We start from the raw sequence: 22,135 nt of genomic DNA on the forward strand, positions 1-22,135 counted from the left end.
TTTAGGTAAGGTACTGACCAGTGTAACAGTCCAGTGAACACTGTGTTTATTAGTTTATGGCACAGTTTCGCAGTTGCTCCACTCTGTGAGTCAGAGAAATCAATCCTATGCACACCTCTTGATTTTACTTGATCTCCTGCTGTTGTCAACTCGGTCTGTCCTAGTATTTAAAGTTGCAGGAAATAATTCATTCCACTTTGATACTTCCTTTTGTACAAACTGAACTGCTAGTGTAGATATTATTTAATGTCCTAATGTTTTGTTGGAAATAGCTGTTCCCTATGTAAGTACTTCATTATTCTTCAAGAGTTAATGAGAAGTGTGTTTATCAGCCTTCAGAGTAGCATAGTTCTTGCATGCTGAACTCCTGGGTTTGGTTTAAGAGAAACAACAATAACTTTTGGTAGGAAGAGACAAAAATTGTGTTAAGACACTGTATTTTAGCACAATACCAACACTACTATTTCTCCTTTCGTTCTGGAGGAGTAATTCCTTCCCTCCAGTTTGTACTTTTGCCAAGAGGTGTCAAAATGGCTTAAAAAAAAAGCTTAAAAAAAGCTTGAATTTGATTAATATAGAGAAACAAGACTTTGCCTGACTGATAATAAAACTGATAAATGACATTTGAATTACTTGTAGCAGTAATTTATTACATAAAATATCTTTTATTTGACATGCGATTAGTTGCTGGAAGCATCACTCAATCTGACTAGTTTAAACATGCTCTAAAATGAACCCCCAGTAAAAAACCCGGGCTGTCTGCTGTTGGCATTATGAAATACACTAATCCAGCAGTGAGGACAAAAATCTGACTTTAAATATTTAAATGATTAATTGGGTTTGTATATATATTTTTTTTTCACCTTTCTAACCCCTATAATTACAAGCAAACTCAGGGGAGTTTCTGAGCTAGGTGAGCAAAACTGTGCGCTTATCATCCAGGTATTGTCTGTGTTCTTCCCATGGTATTTATGGTCTCCATTTATGGGGTTTTGTGCAGGTTTTACACCTGCTTAAAAGTCATCTCCTGTGACTTTTTCTTGCCATTTGGATCTTCTTCGCCCAGCGCTTGTCTTCATTGTGTAGGAAGATGTAGAATACAGGCTGTTTTCTCTTACAATTAAAAATGGTAACTAGAATCCAAGCTATTTTTTTTTCCCCTCAACTCCTTTCCATGGGTTCAGCATTTGCTCCTGGAAAATCACCTCTTGCAGCCTCAGTCTCTACAGTCGTAAATGTGGATACAAGCGAGGCTGACCTTGCTTAGATGCATGAGGCCTAATTAATTGATGTCAGGAAAGGTAATTCTGAGCTGAATGGGGATCTTCAAAGTAGCAAGGGCTTAGTCTGGAAGTGCAATGTACAGTTGCTGCTGTGAAAATTAAATATACTGACAGAAAAAACACACTTGCAGCTGGAGAAGATGCCCGCGTGCCTTCCTTTTTCTTTTTGAGGGTCTCATGTAGAATGGTTTGTTACTTCCCCAGTGCCTAAATTGCAGAGCAAGTGAGCCGTTATAGCTTTTTCACTTTCTCTGAATTGTGTTCCTGTTCTACAAATGGAGAAATTGAGCATCTGCGGAGAAGTCAGGGTGAGCACTAAGATTACAACTGTGAAACTAGTACTAAGCCTCTCTCTCGACCCCACATTTTAGATCACAGTAATGCAGAGGAAAAGGAAGATTGAATGTGGATTTTGGGCAGAGCTGTGACATTCTTCAGAACATTGTAAAGTTGATGTGGTCAAGGCAGAGCCTTTACCGTGTCCCTCCCTCCCTCGCTTTTCCTCTCCAACCCCCTCACTTTTTTTTTGCCACAAGACAGAATTATTTCACACATCTCTAAAACGAGTAAAATGGCATTTCAGCTTCTTGTCTTTATAGACTCTCTGAACTTTAGGAAAGATCATTCTGGTCCCTTTTCATTAATAATGAAAACCAGGGGGCAATAAAATGTTGTTAGCTCAAGTGTTACAGGAATGGAGGGAGAGAGGAGCGAGGTGAAAGGGCGAAGCGGACAGGGTCCTACAGGTGTCCCTCCTTTCTACTCCGAGGTGACCACAGTGGGGAGGAAGGCAGGGACAGCCAGTCAAGGAGTGCCATGGACAGAGTGCAGAGCCTCCAAGATCCATTAACCCTTTCAACCCCCCTCTGGAACAAGTTGGTTTGTCAGAGAATGGTATTTTCATTCAGAAGTTCAGGACAGAGAATTGCACAACTGAAAAACTTCAGATACCAGAAATGGCAGTGGGGGCAAAGTAAGGAGGGGAAAGTGGAATGAATGGCTGGTGTTTGCAGCAAGATTAGCCAGAGATCATTTTAAATCCTGACATGTACACAGCCAGTTACTGCAGCTTAGCTGACGTGTGTTAACTCATTAAGTTAAAAAGTTATGATAATTCGATCATGTGCCTGAGCTCCAAAACTGCAACTGCAGCAACCCAAAATGCTGCTGGTGACACTATTCACCAGTTCTGACAGAGCTGCTGTAATTTGTTCAGATTTCTAGCCAGTGGATAATTTGAGGAGCTGTGTCCTAAAATGTAGCAAGAAGCTATGAGTGCCAGTATGGGAGAGTCAGTGCCCATCTGTAGAGCCCAAGGGCTGGAATTAGGAGTGACTCTTGCAATGAAATACCTGCAGACGATCTCAGCTATAGGAAAAATGGCAGCAGGTGAGCAAAGCAGAAAGGAGACAAGCTTCCAGCCATTTCAGCCAGTTAAACCTCCCTTTGAAAGCCTAAACTGAAACTCTGGAGAGCAGAGTGCATTTCCGAGACGTTGTAAGTCACATGTAGATCTGTTTGGAGACTGTACACTGGCCTCCACCTCATCAGTTCTGCCCACATCCTGCCACTGAACTTTAGGAAGGATCACTCTGCACCCTCCTTGATATTAAAGAAAACCGGGGGCAGTACAAGATTCGTTAAGGGAACTGCGAGGGAGGTGAGAGATAAAGCTGGTAGAAAACTACAGGCATCTTCTGCTTCTGTGCAGGATTGTGTGCTAAATATCTCAAGCGTTTATCTACTTCTTTACCTTTTTCTGTAGATATTTAATTGCATATTTTCTCTCTGCTGTTTATGTGTGCTTTGGTTCCTACTTGTAATTCAGGCTTGAAAGACACCGGATCCTTCCTTATTGAACTGGCCTGTAATTGCTGACACAGTGTCCATAAAACCATTTATTGCCCTGATTTCTCTTCTTTCTCAAAACACTTCCTTCTTTCTTTTTTGTTCTGCACTCTTCTGGGTCTCTGGCTCTGTCCCCATTTTCAAAAATAATGACAGTGAAGAACAGTTGGTGTTCGATAAATGAGTTAACCTTGGCCAGCACTAACAGCACAAAAAAAGTGGAGGGAGTGCAGTTGGGTTCAGAGTGCCTTCTGCAAGGAAAGAGTAGGACCAAACGGCTCGATGGAACTTTTTAAATTGCTGCTGTGATTTGTCTCCCTTGGACACCTTGTTCAAGGCCAGTGTCAGTGCTTGAGGTGCTGGAGAGACGTTGCAGTGTCCTAGGGCCAGGAGCCTGCATGCCGTACTTGAGGTTCTAACAGCACCGTAATGCCCCTGCTCAGGAAATCTGTGCCTGCTAAGAAACAGCTGAACTGGCTTCAGTAATTGCTTTTTTTCTCTGATAAAATGGGGGTGCGAAAGTGTTGTCACCTGCAGTTCTGACTGATTATTTCTTGATTTTGGCCTTTAGGTCCACCTAGCTCTAGATGGCGAGATTATGGGGCTTTGGCTATCATAATGGCAGGAATTGCCTTTGGATTCCACCAGCTCTACAAGGTAATGTCTCGCTCACTACTCTTACATTGTACTCCGAGAGAATGGTGTTATACTGCATGTGCCCGAGTGATTGTGTTGGTTCCAAGTTGGTGAAGCATCTCTGTTCTTACTGGCACTGCCATTCATGTATTTGAGAAATGTAGACACTTAACATGCATCAAAAAGTAGCAAGCAAGCAAAAGTATTTTTTAGCAGTGGATCTCAAACTGCTAGAAACAAAGTCATTTTCATCATATGTATATATATTTTGGAATTTTTTACATTGGGGAAACTGCAGTGTTTTAAGTGATATTAGATAGTGTCTTTGGCTACATAGAAAGACATAAGTGGTTCAGGTTAACACCGCAGAGTGTAAAGAGCTTTGGTCCAGCAGAAGTTGTGCTTTATATTTGAAAAAGGGACGGAGTTGAAGACTTAATGAGAAGGTGATGGTTTTCATGTTTGTTGGTTCTTTAATTAACAATTATTGCCTTATTCAGTAAAATGTATTTTACAAAGAAAAGCGTTGGTCTTCTAGTTTAAAACTACTTTTGTTATCATGTCCTATCGTTAATTTTCTGGGTCTTAGGTTAAGAGGGAGAGGCCAGATTGAGCAACATGTTCCATCTATGCAAGTAAAGTTACAGGACTCAAGAGAGAGGCTTTTTATTGAGATATGTCATCGCTATGTTTTTATATTGAAGTAGTGATGCCAAGCTTACTGATCTTTTCATTCTTACAAAGAATGGTGGGGCTGATACGTGTTCGGAGAGATGTTAAGACAACAGCTGCCAGGCCTTGCAGACCTGGACATATTGCTGTTAGTAAATGACACGTCTAACACATATTGATGATTTGCATAAATTTTTTTGCATAACGTCACTGATACTGTTGATAGATCCCACTGTGGTATTCTTTGTTTACGGCTCCTGCTTTGCTCTCTATCCAAACCTCATAAGGCCTATTGTGTGCCGGGCAGAGACCCGTGGTCTTTTATAGGAGTAAGACATCTTTGGAGACAGTTCAATTCCCTCTGCCCTTCGTGGGATTTTCTGGGAGTTCGCAAACAGTGTATTTCATGTGAAATACAGGATGCTAGGATAAAACATAGTTGTCCATGTATGTTCTGTGAAGATTAAGAGAGTGCTGTTTATGAAAGTCATCAAAAGCTGTTTGCTTTTCAGAACATTGGAGTGTAAACATGTGTGTGCACATGTGCTTTGTGAGGGTCAGAGCTGTGTAGAGCAACACTGAAATCTTAAACCAGTGCTGTTAAGTGTAAAAGGAAGCTGTCCCACCCATGTCAGTTTGGATAATCAGCTCTGTCTCCTGTATGTGTGCCCCTACAGTGCGTGTACGTGCATCTAAAGCCAGGATGAAAAATAATTGATAGGCACAATCAGGGCTGCTTCCACGTCCTAGTCCATCCTCTTCTCACATTTTTTTCACCTGCCATGTTGTGCTTGGCTGTGCCCTTGTTAAAGTGCACATTCAGTTCATAGCAGCAGAGCTGCAGAAGGTTCCATGTAGTCAGAATTGTGACCAATTAGATTCAGTCTATCCTCTGCAAGGGCAGAATGAGGGGATTTCGGGGCTGTGTACAGTGTCACTGGCCTGCCTCCCCTCCTGTACTAGCTTGATTCTCACAAGCTTTAGCCCCAGTTCCGTAGTTCTCATCCCTGCACTCCAGTCTCTGCTTTTACCTCTGTGGCTTGTAACGATTCCCCTGCCAGGGTTCAAAAGACTTTAGAATACCTCTCGTACCTTGGCTTGTGCTTCCTCTGGCTTTCCTGGGCCTTTGTCCTCCTCTTCTTACTTCTGCATTTCTTGCCTTGTGGATGTAGCTCAGATGCTCTGACACATCAGTGTGTTCACGTACGAGAGTCTAAAGTCTGAAATTACATTCTGTGTGATGGATGTTTCTGTGGACCAAGAGCTGTCCTAGGAAACATTCAATGGAGTTAGGACCTGGTGTTTAGAACCCCCAAAAATGTAACCACAACACTCGTGTCTTCTCTTCTGCAATTTCCTTTAACACCTACTGTAGGGGGATTTTTTTTCCTCAGCCTTGTGTGTGGATAAATGAATGACTGGCTAAAACGATACTGGCTCTGTGATAAAGGCTGAGGCTCAGGTGGTGGGCTTTGAGGGCGCTTCAGGTAGATCAGAAAGACCGCTGTGCATATCCCCATTTCCTAACAAAAGTTTCTCTATTCCATGCAGAAATACCTGCTTCCTCTCATCATGGGAGGCAAAGAAGACAGGAAACAACTTCAGAGGATTGAGTCAAACATTTCTGAGATGAGTGGCAGTGTGACACAGACAGGTAAAGATTAATGACTCCATCAATTCACCCCTCAAAGCCTTTCTCCCTGCATCCTCCATTCTGCCAAGACCCCCACCCTTTTCTTTTCCTCCATCTCCACTTTATGTGGTGACTTCATTTATCTACTCTGAGAATCTGTTCACATTTGCAAATGAAGCCGCCGTCATTTCGGTTTAATTTGAAATTGCTTGTTTACTGTCGGCGCGGCCTCAATTAATTATGTTTTTACGGAAAGGCTCCCAACCTCAGAATATTAATAAGGGGAATAAAATGACAGCCTTTCGGAGGGCTGTAAAGTTCATTTTTAATTTCTGCTTCTCTGATGTTTTCAGGGTGTTTTTTTTGGTATTTTCCCCCCACCTTCCATCTGAAAATCCGAGGAAGGGTCAGGAGAGTCTGTAATTACTGTGCCTCCCCGACCTTAGCCACCTTCTCTGTTATTGACTCTATAGGGTGTCTGTTCATTACCCGATGCCCTAATGATGGTCTGGATTAGCTGTTACCTGTCACACCAATAGAGTTTTTAATTTTATTTTATTTTATTTTATTCTATCAGCTTGTTTACTGCCTGGAAGCTTTGGATAAAGTACTGAAGTAGAAAAAGTTCTCCCTATAGCTGCAGTTGGAGTCCAGCGGTTCTTCGCTGTTTGCTGGGGCATAGGAGAGGAATACAGGGTGTCCTCTTGAAATAAAAGGGGAAAAGGGAGAAGTATCTTCAAGTTGGTGGGATGTTAAAAAAAAAATATGATTTTCAGCAGTGAGTTTGTTAAAGATGGTGGGGTTGAAGGATCTGGTGGGTTGAGAATGGGAAGATGCTAATTACACTTTTTAGAGGAGGGTGAGAGAAAAGCATCTTTCATTTCTCATGATGCCTTAAGGTCAGTCCTGTGACCAGCCTCTTCCCAGATTGGAGCTAGCTCCAGTGTTTGCCTGCGTGGGGCCCAAGGTAGATAAATGATACAAACATTGTATAAGTTCAGGGAGATGTACAAATCATAAACCAATATAATTAGAAGGGAGAGGTTTTGGACGGATATACTGTGGGCTATAGACATCTATACAATAGAAAGATAAACTAGAAATACTGGAGGTTAGATGCAGTGCAGGTAGATTGCCCGTAGTGCAGATAAATCATAGGGATTAAAGTGAGCAGGCGGGTGTAGATAAATTAAGTATAGTAGGAATAGAGACATCTTTGTAGCTATACAGCAGGAAGGACGTGTGTGTGTGTGTGTGTGTGTGTGTGTATGTGCATGTGCCTCAGTTTGACTCTCCTGCTTTTTCCTTCACAGTGACTCAGTTACAGACAACTTTAGCTGCTGTCCAGGAACTGCTCATCCAGCAACAACAGAAAATCCAGGAGCTCACCCAAGAACTGGCTGCTTCGAAGGTACCCATTTCCAACTCTTCACTTTTAGAACATCACCGTCTTCTTTGGAACGTGCATGGCTTCTTTTGTCTGCACACGGAAAGCACTTTATTAGGTTCACAATCCAGCCTTCAGCTCTGTCATATCCCCAGCTAGTTTCTCTTCATCTGACTTCCCCATAGGCAGTCTGTTTAAAGTGCTGGATATTAATTGGGTACTTGATGAAATACATCTAACTTCAGAGAGGGCTTTGCTGTACAGCTTTGTATGCAGCCTGTGTGTCTGAGGCCCCAGACCTGTTCTCAGCTCTGTACCTTCGGCATAGCCTTTGAGATGAAATAATTGTGCTGTTAGCTCGCTGACCAAAAGAGGTAAAGGGCAGTTGTGCAGAAGTTTTATTTGTGTGCAATATGTAATTTTATACGTTTATACTTCTCCTATACAGTTGTACATTGTCAAAACAGTGACTTAATCCTGTTCAGCCAAGCACACATTCTTTTTGGTCATTTCAGTGTAAGAGGTGGCCCCACCACAACCACATCAGTCATGCACAGTGGCCCCTTCCCTTTGACTCCTCCTGACTTGACCCTGGCAATAACGCCATCAGTTCTGACTAGTTTGTGTTGTTCCATATGTAACTACCACTTCTAACCAAAAAGCTGGGAATGAAAATTAGTGCTTTTCACGTCCTAAGTACTTTGCAGCCATTGGCCTAAGTGTTCTGTTAGCCAGTAAGTGTTGGTTACATGTGAGGTGGGATGGATTTGAACCACTCACATAGAGAAGTCTTCCTCCCCCTTGCAGATGTGATTATTCTGGGCCTGGTTGTCTTGCAGTATTCTCTGTTGAGGCAGAGATTTTCCTTTTACTGTGAGATCCCTCAGACGATGCTTACAGTCTCTTACCTCTAGCATGAACAGTTGTCTTCTCTACCTCTACTTTAATCTCATTCAAACCCTTTGATGGTGTGTAACTGGTGGGCCACAGCTGACTGTGTGGTGTGTGCGCTGTACGGTAGGAATCCCTCAGTGGCACAGCTGTAAACCCAACCATGAAAGCCAGTTTATGGTCACAACACTCTGCTTCAATTTTCCTTGGGAACTGTGGCCTGTCGGTGGCCTGGAGCCAGTCCGGAAATTGGAAAACTGTTTTCAGGTCTTAAGTGTTAAGATTAAGACCACATGTTGAGCTTTAAGAAGGAAAAAGGGCATAAGAGTCATGGTGGTTTAGAGAGTCTTGAAGAAGTTTTTCCTCCCCCCTCTCTACCCCCTGCACTGAAATGGTAGCACACATTGTTATGATATCTAAACCTCATGTGTACAAAGAAAAACTTGGGCAACCCCACAAACCAAAGAATAAAAGCTGTGTTTTCTCAGCTGTAATATAAGTTTTTATATCTGCTTTTCAAACTCCTACTGGCATGCTGTAAAAAATTAAAAAGAGGGACTTTAAGTAATTAAAAAACATACATAAAAATTCAAGGCTTGAATTTTCTACAACTGTTTTTTAAAGAGACTGGCTAAAAAGCCCCAGATGTCAGATTTTATTTCTAAATCCTAGGCATCTGGCACCATATGTGTTTTGGAAATTTGAGTCCTTTGCAGGCCAGTGAGTGGAAATCACTCCCTTGTTAATGTGCTGCTGTAGCTTTCAAGGTCTTGGAAAGCCAGAACAGTGGCTCCTGGATTCTTGCTGTCTGAGGGCTGGGAGTGTGAATCCCAAGGGAACGTATCTGTGTATATCACAGCTACTACAGACCGAGCCTCTCCCAGCTTACTGGGTTCACAGCCCAGAAGTTGCTGTGAGGAGTGCTGGCTGTGAAGGATTTCAGGGTTACTCAGCACTAGCTGAGTCTGTTTAAAGAATAACTGGGAACAACCAATTCTGGCTATGTCTAGTAGGAACTGCTGAGAGGAGTTCTGTGTTATTGCAGTCAGGGGATTTATTAGGAGTATCTCTGCAGCGATGCTCACAGATGGGTTCATTCCTAATGGCTTTTAGCAGAAATTACTATGGGAAGCGCTAGACATGGGTGTTCTTCAGTCCCTTACTCAGGCCATCGCCACAGGAGTTGCTAGAGTGATAGGATGGGGTAACCATAAGCCTTTTAGGATCCCAGTTCTAGGTCTTCTTCTGTAGAAATCATTCATTAGATCAAATGATTTAGTGTACCTCTTTGTGTATTGTTCTGTGTCTGATATGTTGGTGGAAAACATCCTGTGTAGACCTAGCTTTGTCTGAATTCTCAAAAGTGCTGGCCTCCTCCTAATCAAAAAAAGAAAGGTCTCCCTGAGGTGGTTCAGCAGTGCTTGTGCATGGTAAGTTAGAGACAAGATTAATTAGTCCCACAATCGGAAAGCAAATATTTAAATAGTCTTAGTACCTTGAGACAATTATTATTTCTGATCATCGTGGGGATTCACTTAGGTCCTTCTTTATTGTGGAGGTTGTTTTGCTCAGAGCTGAGGGATTTTAAATGGTGGAACTTAGGGATGTTATCCCCAGGGCTTGAGATTCCCAAATGAGAGGATAACATAGAAAAAAGTGACATTTGTAAACTACCTTGCAGTTCATACTTTGATCTTTATGTCTTCTTTTTCATGCTCTAGGCCACAACTTCCACCAACTGGATTCTGGAGTCGCAGAATATTAATGAATTGAAATCTGAGATCTACTCATTAAAAGGACTTCTCCTAAACCGGTACGGATGGTATATGTGAGCAGATTATTGCATGGGGAAAGGATTGCTTTGTGGGATTCTCTCAGTAACAGAGAGGAAAGGCATTTCCAACAGGAACTAGCTCTATGTCCTGTTATTGCTTTTTTAATAATAACATGTCGCACTCCACTATCACTTTCTATATGCAGGTCACAAAATGCTTTTAAAAATTGCCTTAAATCACAGAGCACTTTGGGTAATTAATAAGATTTTCCATTTTGTTTTGTGATAGAGGAATTCTCTGCCATTCACCAGAGTCAGAATACCTTTCGCCTAGCTTGAGGTATAGACTGCAGCTGCAGCTGCATTTTGTTACAAGGAGAGTCGCTTCTGGATACAGTTCAGCCGGGCTGTTCATGGTTAGGGCATAACCAGGATGAAAAGAATCACACTTCAGCAGAGCCTGTTTCTCTCGATTAGCCAGCTTAGGTATAGACATAATGCAGCAGATGTCTGATGAAAGGTGATGTAAATCCCAGCCTGTGGGACAGTCAAGAGATCAGATCTCAGTTCTTGAGGAAATTATTTTTTCCCAAGTACATTACTTAAGAGTTTATCTGGCATTTCAACTACTGATCCTTTCACTCTGATGTGACTCCATTGCCTCCTTCTACTTGTAACTAAGTCTTCTCAAGTCACCTGTTTCCTAAGAGATGGACTTCAAAGATCGGTCTGTGATTGGACTAGACATGTTCTGGATCTCAGCAAGTGGGCTTTTCAGAAGTCAGAGAAGTGTATTGGCTTTAATAGCCTTTTAAATTCTTGCTACACTTCCCATTCCTCCCAGGAGTCATGGTAGAAAGCTTTGGAGGATTGAGGACACATATTGAATTACTGTCTATTAAGCTGGGTCATACTAGCACCTCTGCTGGGGACGCAGCAGTAGTTAGTTAGTGACACCTCCTCAGCAAATGGGAGAGTTGCAGCTGGAGGTAAGTGCTTTTTTGGAAAAAAGAAAACTTTTCTGGGGGTTGTTTTTTAACAAAAAGGCAAGTGTTTCACAGAATCACACAGTTTCTGCAGTGAGGAGGCAGCAGCAACGCTGGAACCAAGAAAATCTCCAGACTTAATTTGTTAATTGCATTTGTCATACTGGTTGAATGCTGCAGGCACTAGCTTGTGGCACTCCCGGGAGGTGGAGGTTAGATCAGCAGAGTTCTTTGATGGCTGGTGGTGACAGCAGGAAGAGGGAGGTGGGAGCAACTACTGTTCCTAGTTTAGTCTAAGAAAACGTAATCTGTTGTGTTTGCGTGCTCACTGTAGGAGAGCAGCCAGCCTTTGTCTGCTGTGGTCTTGTCCGTGGCACTAGCCAGCTTACTTGAGGGGCATCAGAACTCCCTGCCACACAGCTTCCTTTTCAGAACTTAATCTCATACTTGTACTCCCACTTTTCACAAACGCAAGCAAGGGTGCATGGGGAGTACTAGATCAGCCAAGCTTTTTGCTTTGCTCTTCATGACGGATGACTCGGAGAACACCAGCGCTCCCCACTGCACTTATATTTGTCCTGTTGGATATCAGACTCTCCTGCTAGGGCTGGGCATTAGCCTGCCACTACTGAATCCTTAAAGCCCACCTGCAAAGGACTTGAGGACAGAGCCGCCAGCTTCTCAGCTGGTGCCATCTAGTATGACTCCATTCGAGCCAGAGAAGCTGAACCAGTTTGCGGCAGCCAGGACCTGGCCCAAACATGTAAAGTGCATGCTGGGGCTGGGCGATGGGCTCTGCATTGCAAAGAGCCAGCGTGCAATAGCTGTGTATCACAGAGGAGGTGAGTGCCAGGTGGTGAAATTCCTTGGCTGAGGCACAAGGACCTGGTGTGTCTGATTTCTTGCGCCAGTGGGAATTTTCTTCACCGATTAATTAGTGATTGTTTTATAAAGGGACACTCGTGTCTTTCCACAGACAGCATTCCTGAGTGCTAGCTTGGCCTGTGAAATTGGCCAAACCAGATCATTTTAGTACGTCAGATTGCCCAGCTGTGATATTTCCCTGGTGCGCATGCTCGACTACTGGGTGCTTGTAAAGCGCTTTGAGATTCCGGCTGAAGAAGTGAAGTGGCCTTGATTTTGTTCGTTTATGACAAAGGAGACTTGCAGTTTCAGTCCTGTTTTACATGACTTACCCATTGCAAGTATAATTTTCTTCAATGATAACCCCACAGAGTTTTCAATAAAAGCCCCTTTCTCTCCTTTTCTTCCCAAGGAGGCAGTTTCCTCCCTCCCCTTCGGCTCCTAAGATCCCATCGTGGCAGATCCCAGTGAAACCAAGCTCACCCTCCAACCCTGTTGTTGCCAACCATAATAGCAGCAGTGACATCTCTCCTGTCAGCAACGAGTCCACCACCTCATCACCAGTGAAGGAGAACCACAGCCCTGAGGGTTCAAAGGTCAGCAGCCATCTGCTGAGCACAGAGGAGGGCAACAAGGCGGTTATCGACGTCAAGAGCCAAGTGCGGATGGAAGTGCAGGGTGAGGAGGAGAAACGGGAAACCAAAAGGAATGAAGAGGAGGAAGAGGACGATGAGGATGATGATGTTAGCCATGTGGATGAGGAGGAATGTCTGGGTGTCCAGACTGAGGACCGGCGGGGAGGGGATGGTCAAATTAATGAGCAAGTAGAAAAGCTACGAAGACCTGAGGGGGCCAGCAACGAGAATGAGATTGACTAAGACACCCTGGCTGTGCTGCTGCTGCTGCTGTACATCTTCCCTAGCCTCCTGCACTGTCCCCGGTGCCCCTCCCATTTTGTGGAGAGAAGTGCCACCATCCCCTCCAGTGATTCTCCTATGATTGACCTTGAGTAGGGTCATGATTGCCCAGTGAGGAAGGTGGGCCCTGCTTCACTGCAGGGCTTTGCAGTGTTGCAGTGGCTTCTTCTCCCCTCCCAGACCCACCTTCTCCACATGGGCTGGGGTCACTGCCTAGGCTGGAAGACCAAACGCCTTACCATGCACTACAGCTACAGAATAAGTCCTCTTACAAAAACATCTTCTCTTCTGAAACAGTCAGTCTCTTTGCTGCGTCCTAGAGTCCTTCTATTCAATTTCAGAAACCAATCTGCCCTGAGCTCTTTGATTTCACAAGCTTTTAATCCCCACGTAAGGCCCAAACCAATTCTCTGTTTCCCAAAATAACCCTCTGTTTTATTTCTGAAACTACTTGATATTCCGTTGCCAAAAACCCAACTTTGTAACCCTGTCTTGGCTCTTCCAAGCCTTATGTCAAGCCTCAAATTCCTGAAACTACGAGGCATCTAAAACCACTAAATTTCTGTGGGGTCCAAAGAACGCTATTCCCACCCCACATGGTTACTCCCATCATAGTGGCCTCATACTTGGAACCAAGTGCAGGTTTCATGGCCACAGTAAAATCTGTGAGAACAGATGGCTTTGTTACCGATTGCTCCCCAGTAAATGAAGGCTTTAAAAGAAGTTGACCCCACTCATCACAATTATTACCCTTCCTTCTCCAAAGACAAGGAGCTCACATCGGTTTTTGACATCTTACATTTTATTTATAGTTGCCCTGAATGAATGAATGAATGAGTTTATATCAGATGCTGAAATAGTTGGTTAATTCTGAATCTTTGCAAGGGTTCTTAGCCTGTTTTTCTCCCGAAACATGGAGAAAACCCATCTTAAATGATCAGCTGAGACCTGCACCTACCCAGTGACAGGCAGCTGCTTCAGCAGTGCAGTCTTTACAGCAGAGAGAACAGTTCCAGCTCTGAGGTGCACCACTGGCCCTTCTTGCCCAGTCCAGCCTTTATTTTGCCCCGTTGGGGCTATACACAAATTAAAAACAGTGAATCTTGAAACCTCTCATCTGCAGCATTGTGTTCTCAGCTGGTAAAATGGTGGTGTCCAATTATATTATTCACTGCATCAGAGCCTCTTAGCAGAGCAATTCTTGTAACAACTGAGTCTCACTGTCTTCACCAAGCAAGTGTGCTCGTCTGTGTGATCATGTATAGATTTCAACTATAAAATATGATTGTATATAATTGTAATAAATATGAGTTACCACTATTTAACACCAGGCTGTTATTGCATTACTGTGGCTCTTATTCTGGGGAGAAATATGCATCCAGGGTGGTAAAGGGAGGGAAAAGGGACTACTAGAGAAATTCAGTCCTTATAAAATGTTTTCTGAAGGACATCAATGGTTGATATTCTGTCTGCTCCAACACTAGGTTGTATCAGCAGGAGGCATTGTGGAGAATGGTGCAACTGCGATATAAGGTACAACATGAATAGCTGCAACAATACTGTGATTCTAGGTTGCCTCCGATGTTTCAGAAGGTGAGATGGACGTATCATCCCGTGAGTACAACACAGCTATTCCGGTTCCTTTCCTCCCAGCAGGAGTCTCTGCAGGGTGCAGAATGCCGCATCCTGCTCCTTTCCACCCCCAGCGGCAGGAGGTGCTGAAGGGAGCGTGTGAGATATCCCACGGGCCCTCAGCCTTATCTGCGGGCAGGGAATGCTGTGCCGGATCCCGTGACTGGTCTAGCCCTGCCATGTCGGCACAGAAGCCATTGAAAGAAATGGCATACAGCAAGAAAGATGTAGCTACTCCAGTCCCATTACTCTCCAACACGAGTGTTTGGCTCCCTTCTTAAAAATGAGGGATTTACTTGATTCCTGAGTATTTGGGTGTCTGGTACACAGTGACATTTTCCTGCTCAGGGGGAGCGAAAGGGACCTTCGTATTACTGTATTTAGACCTGCTGCTGAATGTGATGATTTCTCATTCCTTAAATGGATGAATATCTTCCCCAGGAGTGAGTGAGTGTGTGTGTGTCTCTCTCTCCCTCTCAGTCTCTCTCTCCCCACTGTTTAACGTTCACAAAGAACGCCACGTTTAGCTAGAACAGGACAAATTTGAAAGTGTTTAAAAGGAAAGGCTTTTCTTAAGAGATGGCACTTTTCGTTTCTCCAAGCCAAGAAAAGAAAACACGACTGAATGCAGGGATGGCATGAAAAAGTATTGTCCTGCCTGTGTACATTTTATATACATAGAAGGTTTTGAAAATAGAAAGTGCCTGGACAACAGCAGTTGGTGAAATGTGGAAAATATGTTGCTGAGGTATGTGCCTTGCAGAGTGACTTACGAGGTTTACAGCACAGACATCCCTGCGGGTTCGTTTCTCCCCTTTTTCCTCCATATTGCCAGTGTTCAATTAATTTACCTCAAGATTTCTGGTGCAGAGTAAAAGGCAGTTTTCTTCAACGGCCCTTTTCCTTCAGGTTTTGCTTCTAGCAACCTTTACAAATCCCATAGGTCCCACTTTTTCCTTCCCTAATCTAGTGAATCCCAGAAAATGCTTAAAAACTCTAATGCTGGGCCTCTGGCTGCTGATGGGGTATGTGTATGCTTTGTTGAAAAGATCCAACCCACTAGCAGAGCATTTGGAAGAAGCCAGACCTTCTTATCAGCAGGTATTGTCATGAGTCACGAGTTTTATTCCTCTCTTATTCCTTGCCTTTCTAGCATAGCAGCAGTTCTAGGCGATTATTTTGGTCTCTAGGAACCGTGTAGCCTGACTTGTAATTATTTTCTTTTTTTTTAGCTAGAAGCAACCTTCTTAGATCAGCTTCTGTGAAACGTGTAGCCTGCAGGCACTGAGAGTGGCATCGTATTAGCTGAAAGATGGCCAGGTAGTGAACCATTTTTTGTCAGAACAAGACAGACAGCAGCAGCAGCTACCCACCTACCCACCGTCTTCCTTCTTCAAGCACTCTCTTTTACTGTGTAACCACTGTTTGTTTTGATGCAGGAAGAATAACAACACCTTGTTGTGAGTTCAGTTGGTTTAGAACGTGGTTTCTATAAGTCCTTGATAGTGTATAGAAAGCAGGTGAACGGAGTTTCCTCTGAATAGTGCCATCTGAGCACGTTTCAGTGACACCCTGTGAGTTTGTGCTCTCTCTTCTAGAGGAAGCAAAATCAGACTGGTGCTTTCCAGTAATTTGAGGATATAAAAGCTGCAAAATAAATGTGAGGAACTCAAAAAATGTAACAAAGAGGGAAAGGGTTAAGAGAGATGTTCCCTTGATGGTCTTTGTCCAACCTTCCTCACCCGCAGGTGTTACAACTAAGTCCTGCCTGCATCTTGATCAGAAGCAGGAAGATTTTTTTTATTTTTTTTTTATTGCCTTTTGTGTACCTGGGGTGTAACCTGACCTTGGGATCAGAAGGAAGAGGATGGACTGCAGGATCCCTCGTGATCTTGCTGCTTTGCTGCGTGATGCTTTAAGAAGTATTTTATTTGTAAGCATGCCTCATTTTCCACACGTAAATACAGAGATGTGGTAAATAGAGAGACTTGACAAAGCCAAGCTGCAGAGGAAGCCAACTTTGGGACCTGCGTTTCAGGCTAGGTCCTGCGACTCTCACAACCCCCCTAACCCACTGTGTGGTGGATTGAGAGCCCCAGCCCCCGTTACTGGCTGCGCTTTGGCCTGGGAGCAGGGAGAGGCGTTAGCCCGGCACCCAGCCACAGCCACTCTGCCCTGGTGGCCCAGGCTGCCCAGCTGCCCCGAGGAGCTGCTCCTGGCTGCTCGGGCTTGCAGGCAGGCATTTTAGACCTGTCTTTCACTTCTGGCAAGTTCTGGGTTCTTGGCAAGAAGTTCCTGGGTTCTTCTGGCAAGTAAGTGTTTTTTAATAACTATTTTCTCTCTTGGTTTTGTCCTCAATAGAGTGGGGAACAGGTTGCATTTCCAGTGGCTCCCTCAGCCTGGTCTGGGGTTTGTGAAAAGGGTTGCTGGTGACCTGTCCTGATGTGTACTGGTGGAAGGAAACGTGGTATATGTTGGACTGCTACCTGGGGCAGGGGGTGGGCTGTGGAACACCTGCTCTGTGGCTACTCCATTCCTTCCATTTGCATTGCCTGCTGCAGAAACGGAGGCTGCCTTTCTTTTCCGTTGGCGGGGCGGTGTGGTGCTCGGGGAAGACAAAGGCTGGGCAGCAGGTCCAGAGTAGCTTTCTGTTGCAAACCTGTTGGGTTAAGGTCATGCTCGACCAAACCCTCCACACCCAGCAGGTTGTGGAGCACGTTTCCCAAGGGTTTTGGATCACGGGAAGCTTTGGAAGGTCCCTCTGTGTGGTGGTGCTTTATGTTAATCACAAATTGGACATGGTGGTGACCCTGCGCTGATGATCAGCTTGAGCTGAGAGCCTTCTAGCCTGGACTTGACCTTTCATGCTGCTGGGTGCAAAGCAAGACAGGGGCTTGGCCTCTAGGCGTTGAAAATATAAATAAAGGGATGCTGGGAGTTGAAACCTAGGAAATTATTTACCTAGCGGCCCAGGAGAGAGCTTCCAGCTTTCTTTGCATTCTGCAGACTATGCTGCTTCCCCAGGAGCTGGCCTCTGTAGGCACCTTTAGAACTGTGTCCACCTATTATGCTGATGAAAGGCTGGCTCTTACCATTACGTACGCTCTCAAAAAATGAAATAAAATAGAGGAAACGTACCTAAGGTGAACTTTGGGTTATCGGGGAAGATGGAGCGCAGGGCCCAGCTCCTCCACTTGCTGTGCAGCAGAAGCTCTGCGCTGCGCCCTTGTAGATCGAGGGGCTGGCATGGTCTCTCCCAGCTCAGGGAACAAAACAATCCCATCCCCAAAAGGGAGCAAGCACTAACCTAATAAAGGCACCAGCTGGACGAAGGGAAAATCAGCTCTTTGGAAAAAAAAAAAAATCCAACCTCCTTTCATTAGAAAAATAATATATTTCATCCAAATAAGGTAAAAATATTTGAAATGGGGCAGAAGTGAGCACTAGTCAGCATCTGTCAGGCCCTTTCTGGAAAGGGGAAGATTATTAAACTCAATTACAATTTATTTTTGTAAAGTGTCTTTCAGACTAAAAATCTCCCCAAATGCTTTGCAAGGACGGCTCAGGGGTTACTTAGAATACGGAGCATCTTAGATGAACACCCCTGTTTTCCCACCAAGCCCTTCTTTTCTGGATGTGCTGAAGGATTTAACCCTTCAAGATTCCCCCCCACCCCCCCCTCTATATTTGCGCAAATAATGAGTGATGTTTTATGATGCTGGCTGCAAGAAGATGCCTGAAGAGGGAGGGGGGAGGGATTTGATCCTGTATTTTTTCTGTTTTAGGTAAAATACTTGCTTTTCTTTAGGACTGTGTCTCTCGAGTCAGAAGGTGCTTGGCTGCTGGGGCTGATTCAGAGGATCTGGAAGTACAACTGACTTATTTGTTGTTTATTTTTCTTTTTGTGCCTGGTGCTTTGCCAGCCCGTCTGTCTCAGTCACTTTGTCTGCTTGGCATTTCTGCTCTGTACAGCATCCCACTGCTGGCTTTCCAGCCTTCCACCAGGCCTGCCTGTCCCCTAATGGTTGGACTCGATGATCCGATGGGTCTTTTCCAACTTGGTGATTCTATGATTCTAATGCCCAAGGCTTTCCTCTCTAACACTTCAGAAACGGACTGCTTCCAACTTTATTCCTTTGCTTGCGTAAGCTAGTACTGAGGTTTTATCTGTGTGGAGCTAGAGTTAACACCTCTGTAAAATTCATTTCTTCAACTGATTTAATTAAACCGGAGCAAATTCTTGGGTGGACATTCTTCCATCTCTTTGAACAGATTTGCTTTACTTAAGCAGTTTCAACGGATACGTGCACGCACACAAGTCTGTGTGCTGACTTGCTGCAGCTTTTCCGATGCAGATGAACTAGTCCTTGCTTCCTGCCCACTTAATATATCAGCAGTAGATTTCATCTCTGCGTGCCTGTTTGCTGCTTACTTGTATATTTTGGTGTCTGCGCGTTGCTGCACAGTAACATCAGTGCTTCAGCCAGCAACGTTGGGCTGTGGGATGGAGGTTGGGGCTCCCTCTTGCTTCTCAGTCTCTTCTGTTCCCCACGATGCAACTTGATGTCTCGACTGAAGCTGGATCGCGGCACTATTTGCAGCTGCCTTTTACCTTTTTTCCTCCAACTCTACAAGGTACAGGCTGCTCATCTGCGTGCAACAGGGAAACACGGTGAATGCTGCTGGGCCCCCCATCTGCTCAGAGGCTGCGTTCCTGCCCTTGGCACAAGGTGTGGGCAGTAGATCTGGTTCTGTTTCCAGCCCAAAGCGGGTCCCCTTCCATCCGTGGGCGCAGCTGGCTCTAGCCGAGACGTGACTCGCAGGGTTTTGGTGCCCGATAGCCGAATGAAGGAGCTCGCTTCCCTTTGAGGGGCTCGAACTTGCTTTGGCCCCAGATCAGATGGCTTTGTTCTCTCCCCTTGGGTGCTCTGGGCTGCAGAGCTCAGATGTTTAGGCAGAGCTTGGCTGTGGCCTGGGATCGCAGGGGGGTCCGAGGGGCTGCCAGCGTGGGCTCAGGGCAAATGCCTTTGGTAGCCGCTTCACAGCGAGAGCACGAGGCAGCACCCTGCCCTGTGGGAAGGGAAGGGGGCAGGGAAAGGCTCCGTCTGCCTGTCAGATAAATCTTCGCCTGTTTACTTAAATCCTCAGTGTTTCTTCATTTGTTTGTTTAAGGGTTTCCCTGCCAAAAAAGAGCAAAAGGAAGAAGGGAAGCTGCCTCTGTTGGCCACCCCTCCTCGGGCAGGATGGGTCTGGGGCAGCCCAGGGGCTGGAGATGGACAAGAGGCCAGAGCAACCTGCCTCCCCTGGGTGAGTTGAGGGGATTTGCCTCTGCAGGGGCCCTGCTCCTATCTCCGGAGCAAATGCTTGGCCCTCGTAGGGGAAGACGCGCGCTGGGGACTCCAGTCACCCCACTTCTTGCCCCAGGGCTGGCATGAAGAACTTGCCATCCCTCCTAACACCTGCTGTACCTACAAATGCTGTTCAGTGCCTTTCTCCCCTCTTTGCCCGCCCCTTTTGCAAGTCTTGTGGAGAGATATATTCGTGTATGCTCTCACTCTTTCCAAGTTTGGTCGTATTGAACTAAGTTCTGCTTGATTTGTAGAGGAAGACAGAAATTATTTGTGTGTGTGTATGTGAAACTCCAAAACTGTTCCCAACAATCTGCATGTTTTTTTTTGTTTGTTTGGAATAGGTACACACTGCTCATTGACTTTCAGAGATGTCTTTAAAGCTCACTTTCCTCTTGAAGGTGATGTGAGATTTTATTGTTATGTTTTAAAGTTTCAGTCTTATGCAGATTGAGGAGGGGGGGATATTTGGCTCTAGCTCCTCTCCTTCCCTTTCCCCAGGAGCTTCTTCTTTAAAAGGGCTTCCCCATGGCCTTCAAAACAGGTTTGTGAACACAAACTTGTGCATGTGTGCAACAGCTCAGAAATGCAAATGCAAAAACTCAGCTGTGACGTGAGCAGTTGATGTGGTTTGTACCATGTAGCAGGTTTGTTAGTCCAGAACCTTACTCCTTTTAAAGGGCATCTGCAGAACTGTGAAGCCAGTATTAAGCCCTGGTCCTTGCAAGCTGAGAGTTATGCCCAGTGTGAGTTTTGCGGCATAGCAGCTGCTTTTCCTCTGTAGCAGCGAGCCCCAGAATTCTGAATGTCCTTCTGCCTGGGTGTAGGAGGCACTGTGCTGCTACAGTAAATAGTAAATAGCCTCCCCGAGTCAGATGTGCTTTACTGCCTTCTGTACTTGGCCGAGCAAGCTGTGAGGAGCTTTGCGCTGGGCACGTGCCCTGGCTCTGCACACCTGATAGTGTGGCCTGGAGACGGCTCCTGACTGCCCTTCAGCCGGCACGTCGCAGATCCCTCCGAGCTGGCTGCTGGGCTAAAGCGGAGTTACCTTCGAGGCTGATAAGAGCTTGGAAGAATGATACCTGCAAATTAAATGGATGCTTATCACTGTATCAAAACTGTTCCCTGTAGGTCTGGGGCATAAGGAGAGGTGTAACCCACGGTATTATTTTCCTAATAACCCCTAAAAATACCCTTGCTAGAGTGGCTGTGAGAAGCACTTGGATGAATGAGGATGATTGTCTTTTTGAGCCACTGTAATGGCAATTACCTTCATTTTTGGCCAACACTGATAATCGGCCGTCTTCATTTCTGTCCTTGTTGGCCCTTATGTCTCCAGCAAGGACAGGTCTTCACGTGCTGCAGCTGGACTAGGCATGTTTGGTTGATGACATCGAAGAACCAGAATGATTGGAAGCAGCAGCAGAACCATCTGGTCTCCCATTCTGTGTCCTAGAATACCTCGAATGCCGCTTCTTTATGTTTGAGGTGACTGAACTTTTGCTGCCTCTGTTGGTTTAAAGTCTTGAATTGTTTTGGAAGGGGAAAGTCGTGCTCCTCTATTTGTGTTTTAGATTTGGGCTGCTGTGAGAGGATCCTCCCACTGGAGGAGCGCGCCAAGGGTTTGGTACCCAGTGCCTCGTGTAACAGGCAGTGTTGTTTTGTGGCTAAGTGCATAACTGCATTCACAGCAAAATGCTGTTACAGGGATGCACTTGATGGAATTGAAGTGTAACAGCAGCAGCAAATACCCAGTCCTTGTCCCAGCTTCAGAGCGAGCAGCTGCGGATGTGGAGCTGCAGCATCACCGGTGCCGAGGTCTTGGAATGAACGCGGTAGCGAGGTTTCCGTCTGTTCGACTGGCAGCTTCTCCCAGGACTTGGTCGTTCTTTTCTGAAGTGCCGTCAGAGCTCCGCGGAGAGCCGGCCGCTTCCAGCAAGAGCTTCCAGGCAGCGAGTCGTGTTGTTCATCCCCCGTCCCCCCTGGAAACGCAGCCATGTAAATATCCCGTGTGCTGCGGGCAGAGCTCCAGGGAGAACAACCCTCGGTGCTCCAAGGTCGGATTAGGAGCGTGTTCAGATAATGACATCTGAAAACAGGATGGCTGCGAGCTGCAGCAGAGCAACGAGGGGGCCTTGAAAGAGAGAGCAGTCTAATCCTCTCTGCTAATAAGGAGGCAGCTGCTGCCAGTGCATCAGGCTTGGCAAGTGCCGCTTTGCTGCCCCCGAGATCTCTTGACGGGTGGCAGAGAGGCACAAAGACCA

General features: G+C 45.3%; 1 protein-coding gene and 1 long non-coding RNA gene across 2 annotated transcripts in view; both read left to right on the forward strand.

Moving 5' to 3' along the window:
- Nucleotides 1–14,216, forward strand: part of PEX14 (peroxisomal biogenesis factor 14) — a 71,828-nt gene extending 57,612 nt beyond the window's left edge. Inside the window, exons 5-9 of the mRNA XM_069874697.1 lie at nt 3,703–3,788; nt 5,991–6,093; nt 7,386–7,483; nt 10,072–10,163; nt 12,387–14,216. Coding sequence (XP_069730798.1) covers nt 3,703–3,788; nt 5,991–6,093; nt 7,386–7,483; nt 10,072–10,163; nt 12,387–12,852 — 845 coding nt within the window. The 3' untranslated portion in view covers nt 12,853–14,216. The remainder of the gene's footprint in view (nt 1–3,702; nt 3,789–5,990; nt 6,094–7,385; nt 7,484–10,071; nt 10,164–12,386) is intronic.
- A 3,539-nt stretch (nt 14,217–17,755) lies between these two features.
- LOC138730023 (uncharacterized) lies at nt 17,756–21,459 on the forward strand. Its single transcript, XR_011338984.1, has 5 exons — nt 17,756–18,391; nt 19,159–19,253; nt 19,696–19,830; nt 20,216–20,272; nt 21,211–21,459. It is a non-coding gene; the product is annotated as an uncharacterized lncRNA (long non-coding RNA).
- Nucleotides 21,460–22,135: the final 676 nt, after the last annotated feature.

Source organism: Phaenicophaeus curvirostris, chromosome 22 (genome assembly GCF_032191515.1).
Source record: "Phaenicophaeus curvirostris isolate KB17595 chromosome 22, BPBGC_Pcur_1.0, whole genome shotgun sequence".
NCBI lineage: Eukaryota > Metazoa > Chordata > Aves > Cuculiformes > Cuculidae > Phaenicophaeus > Phaenicophaeus curvirostris.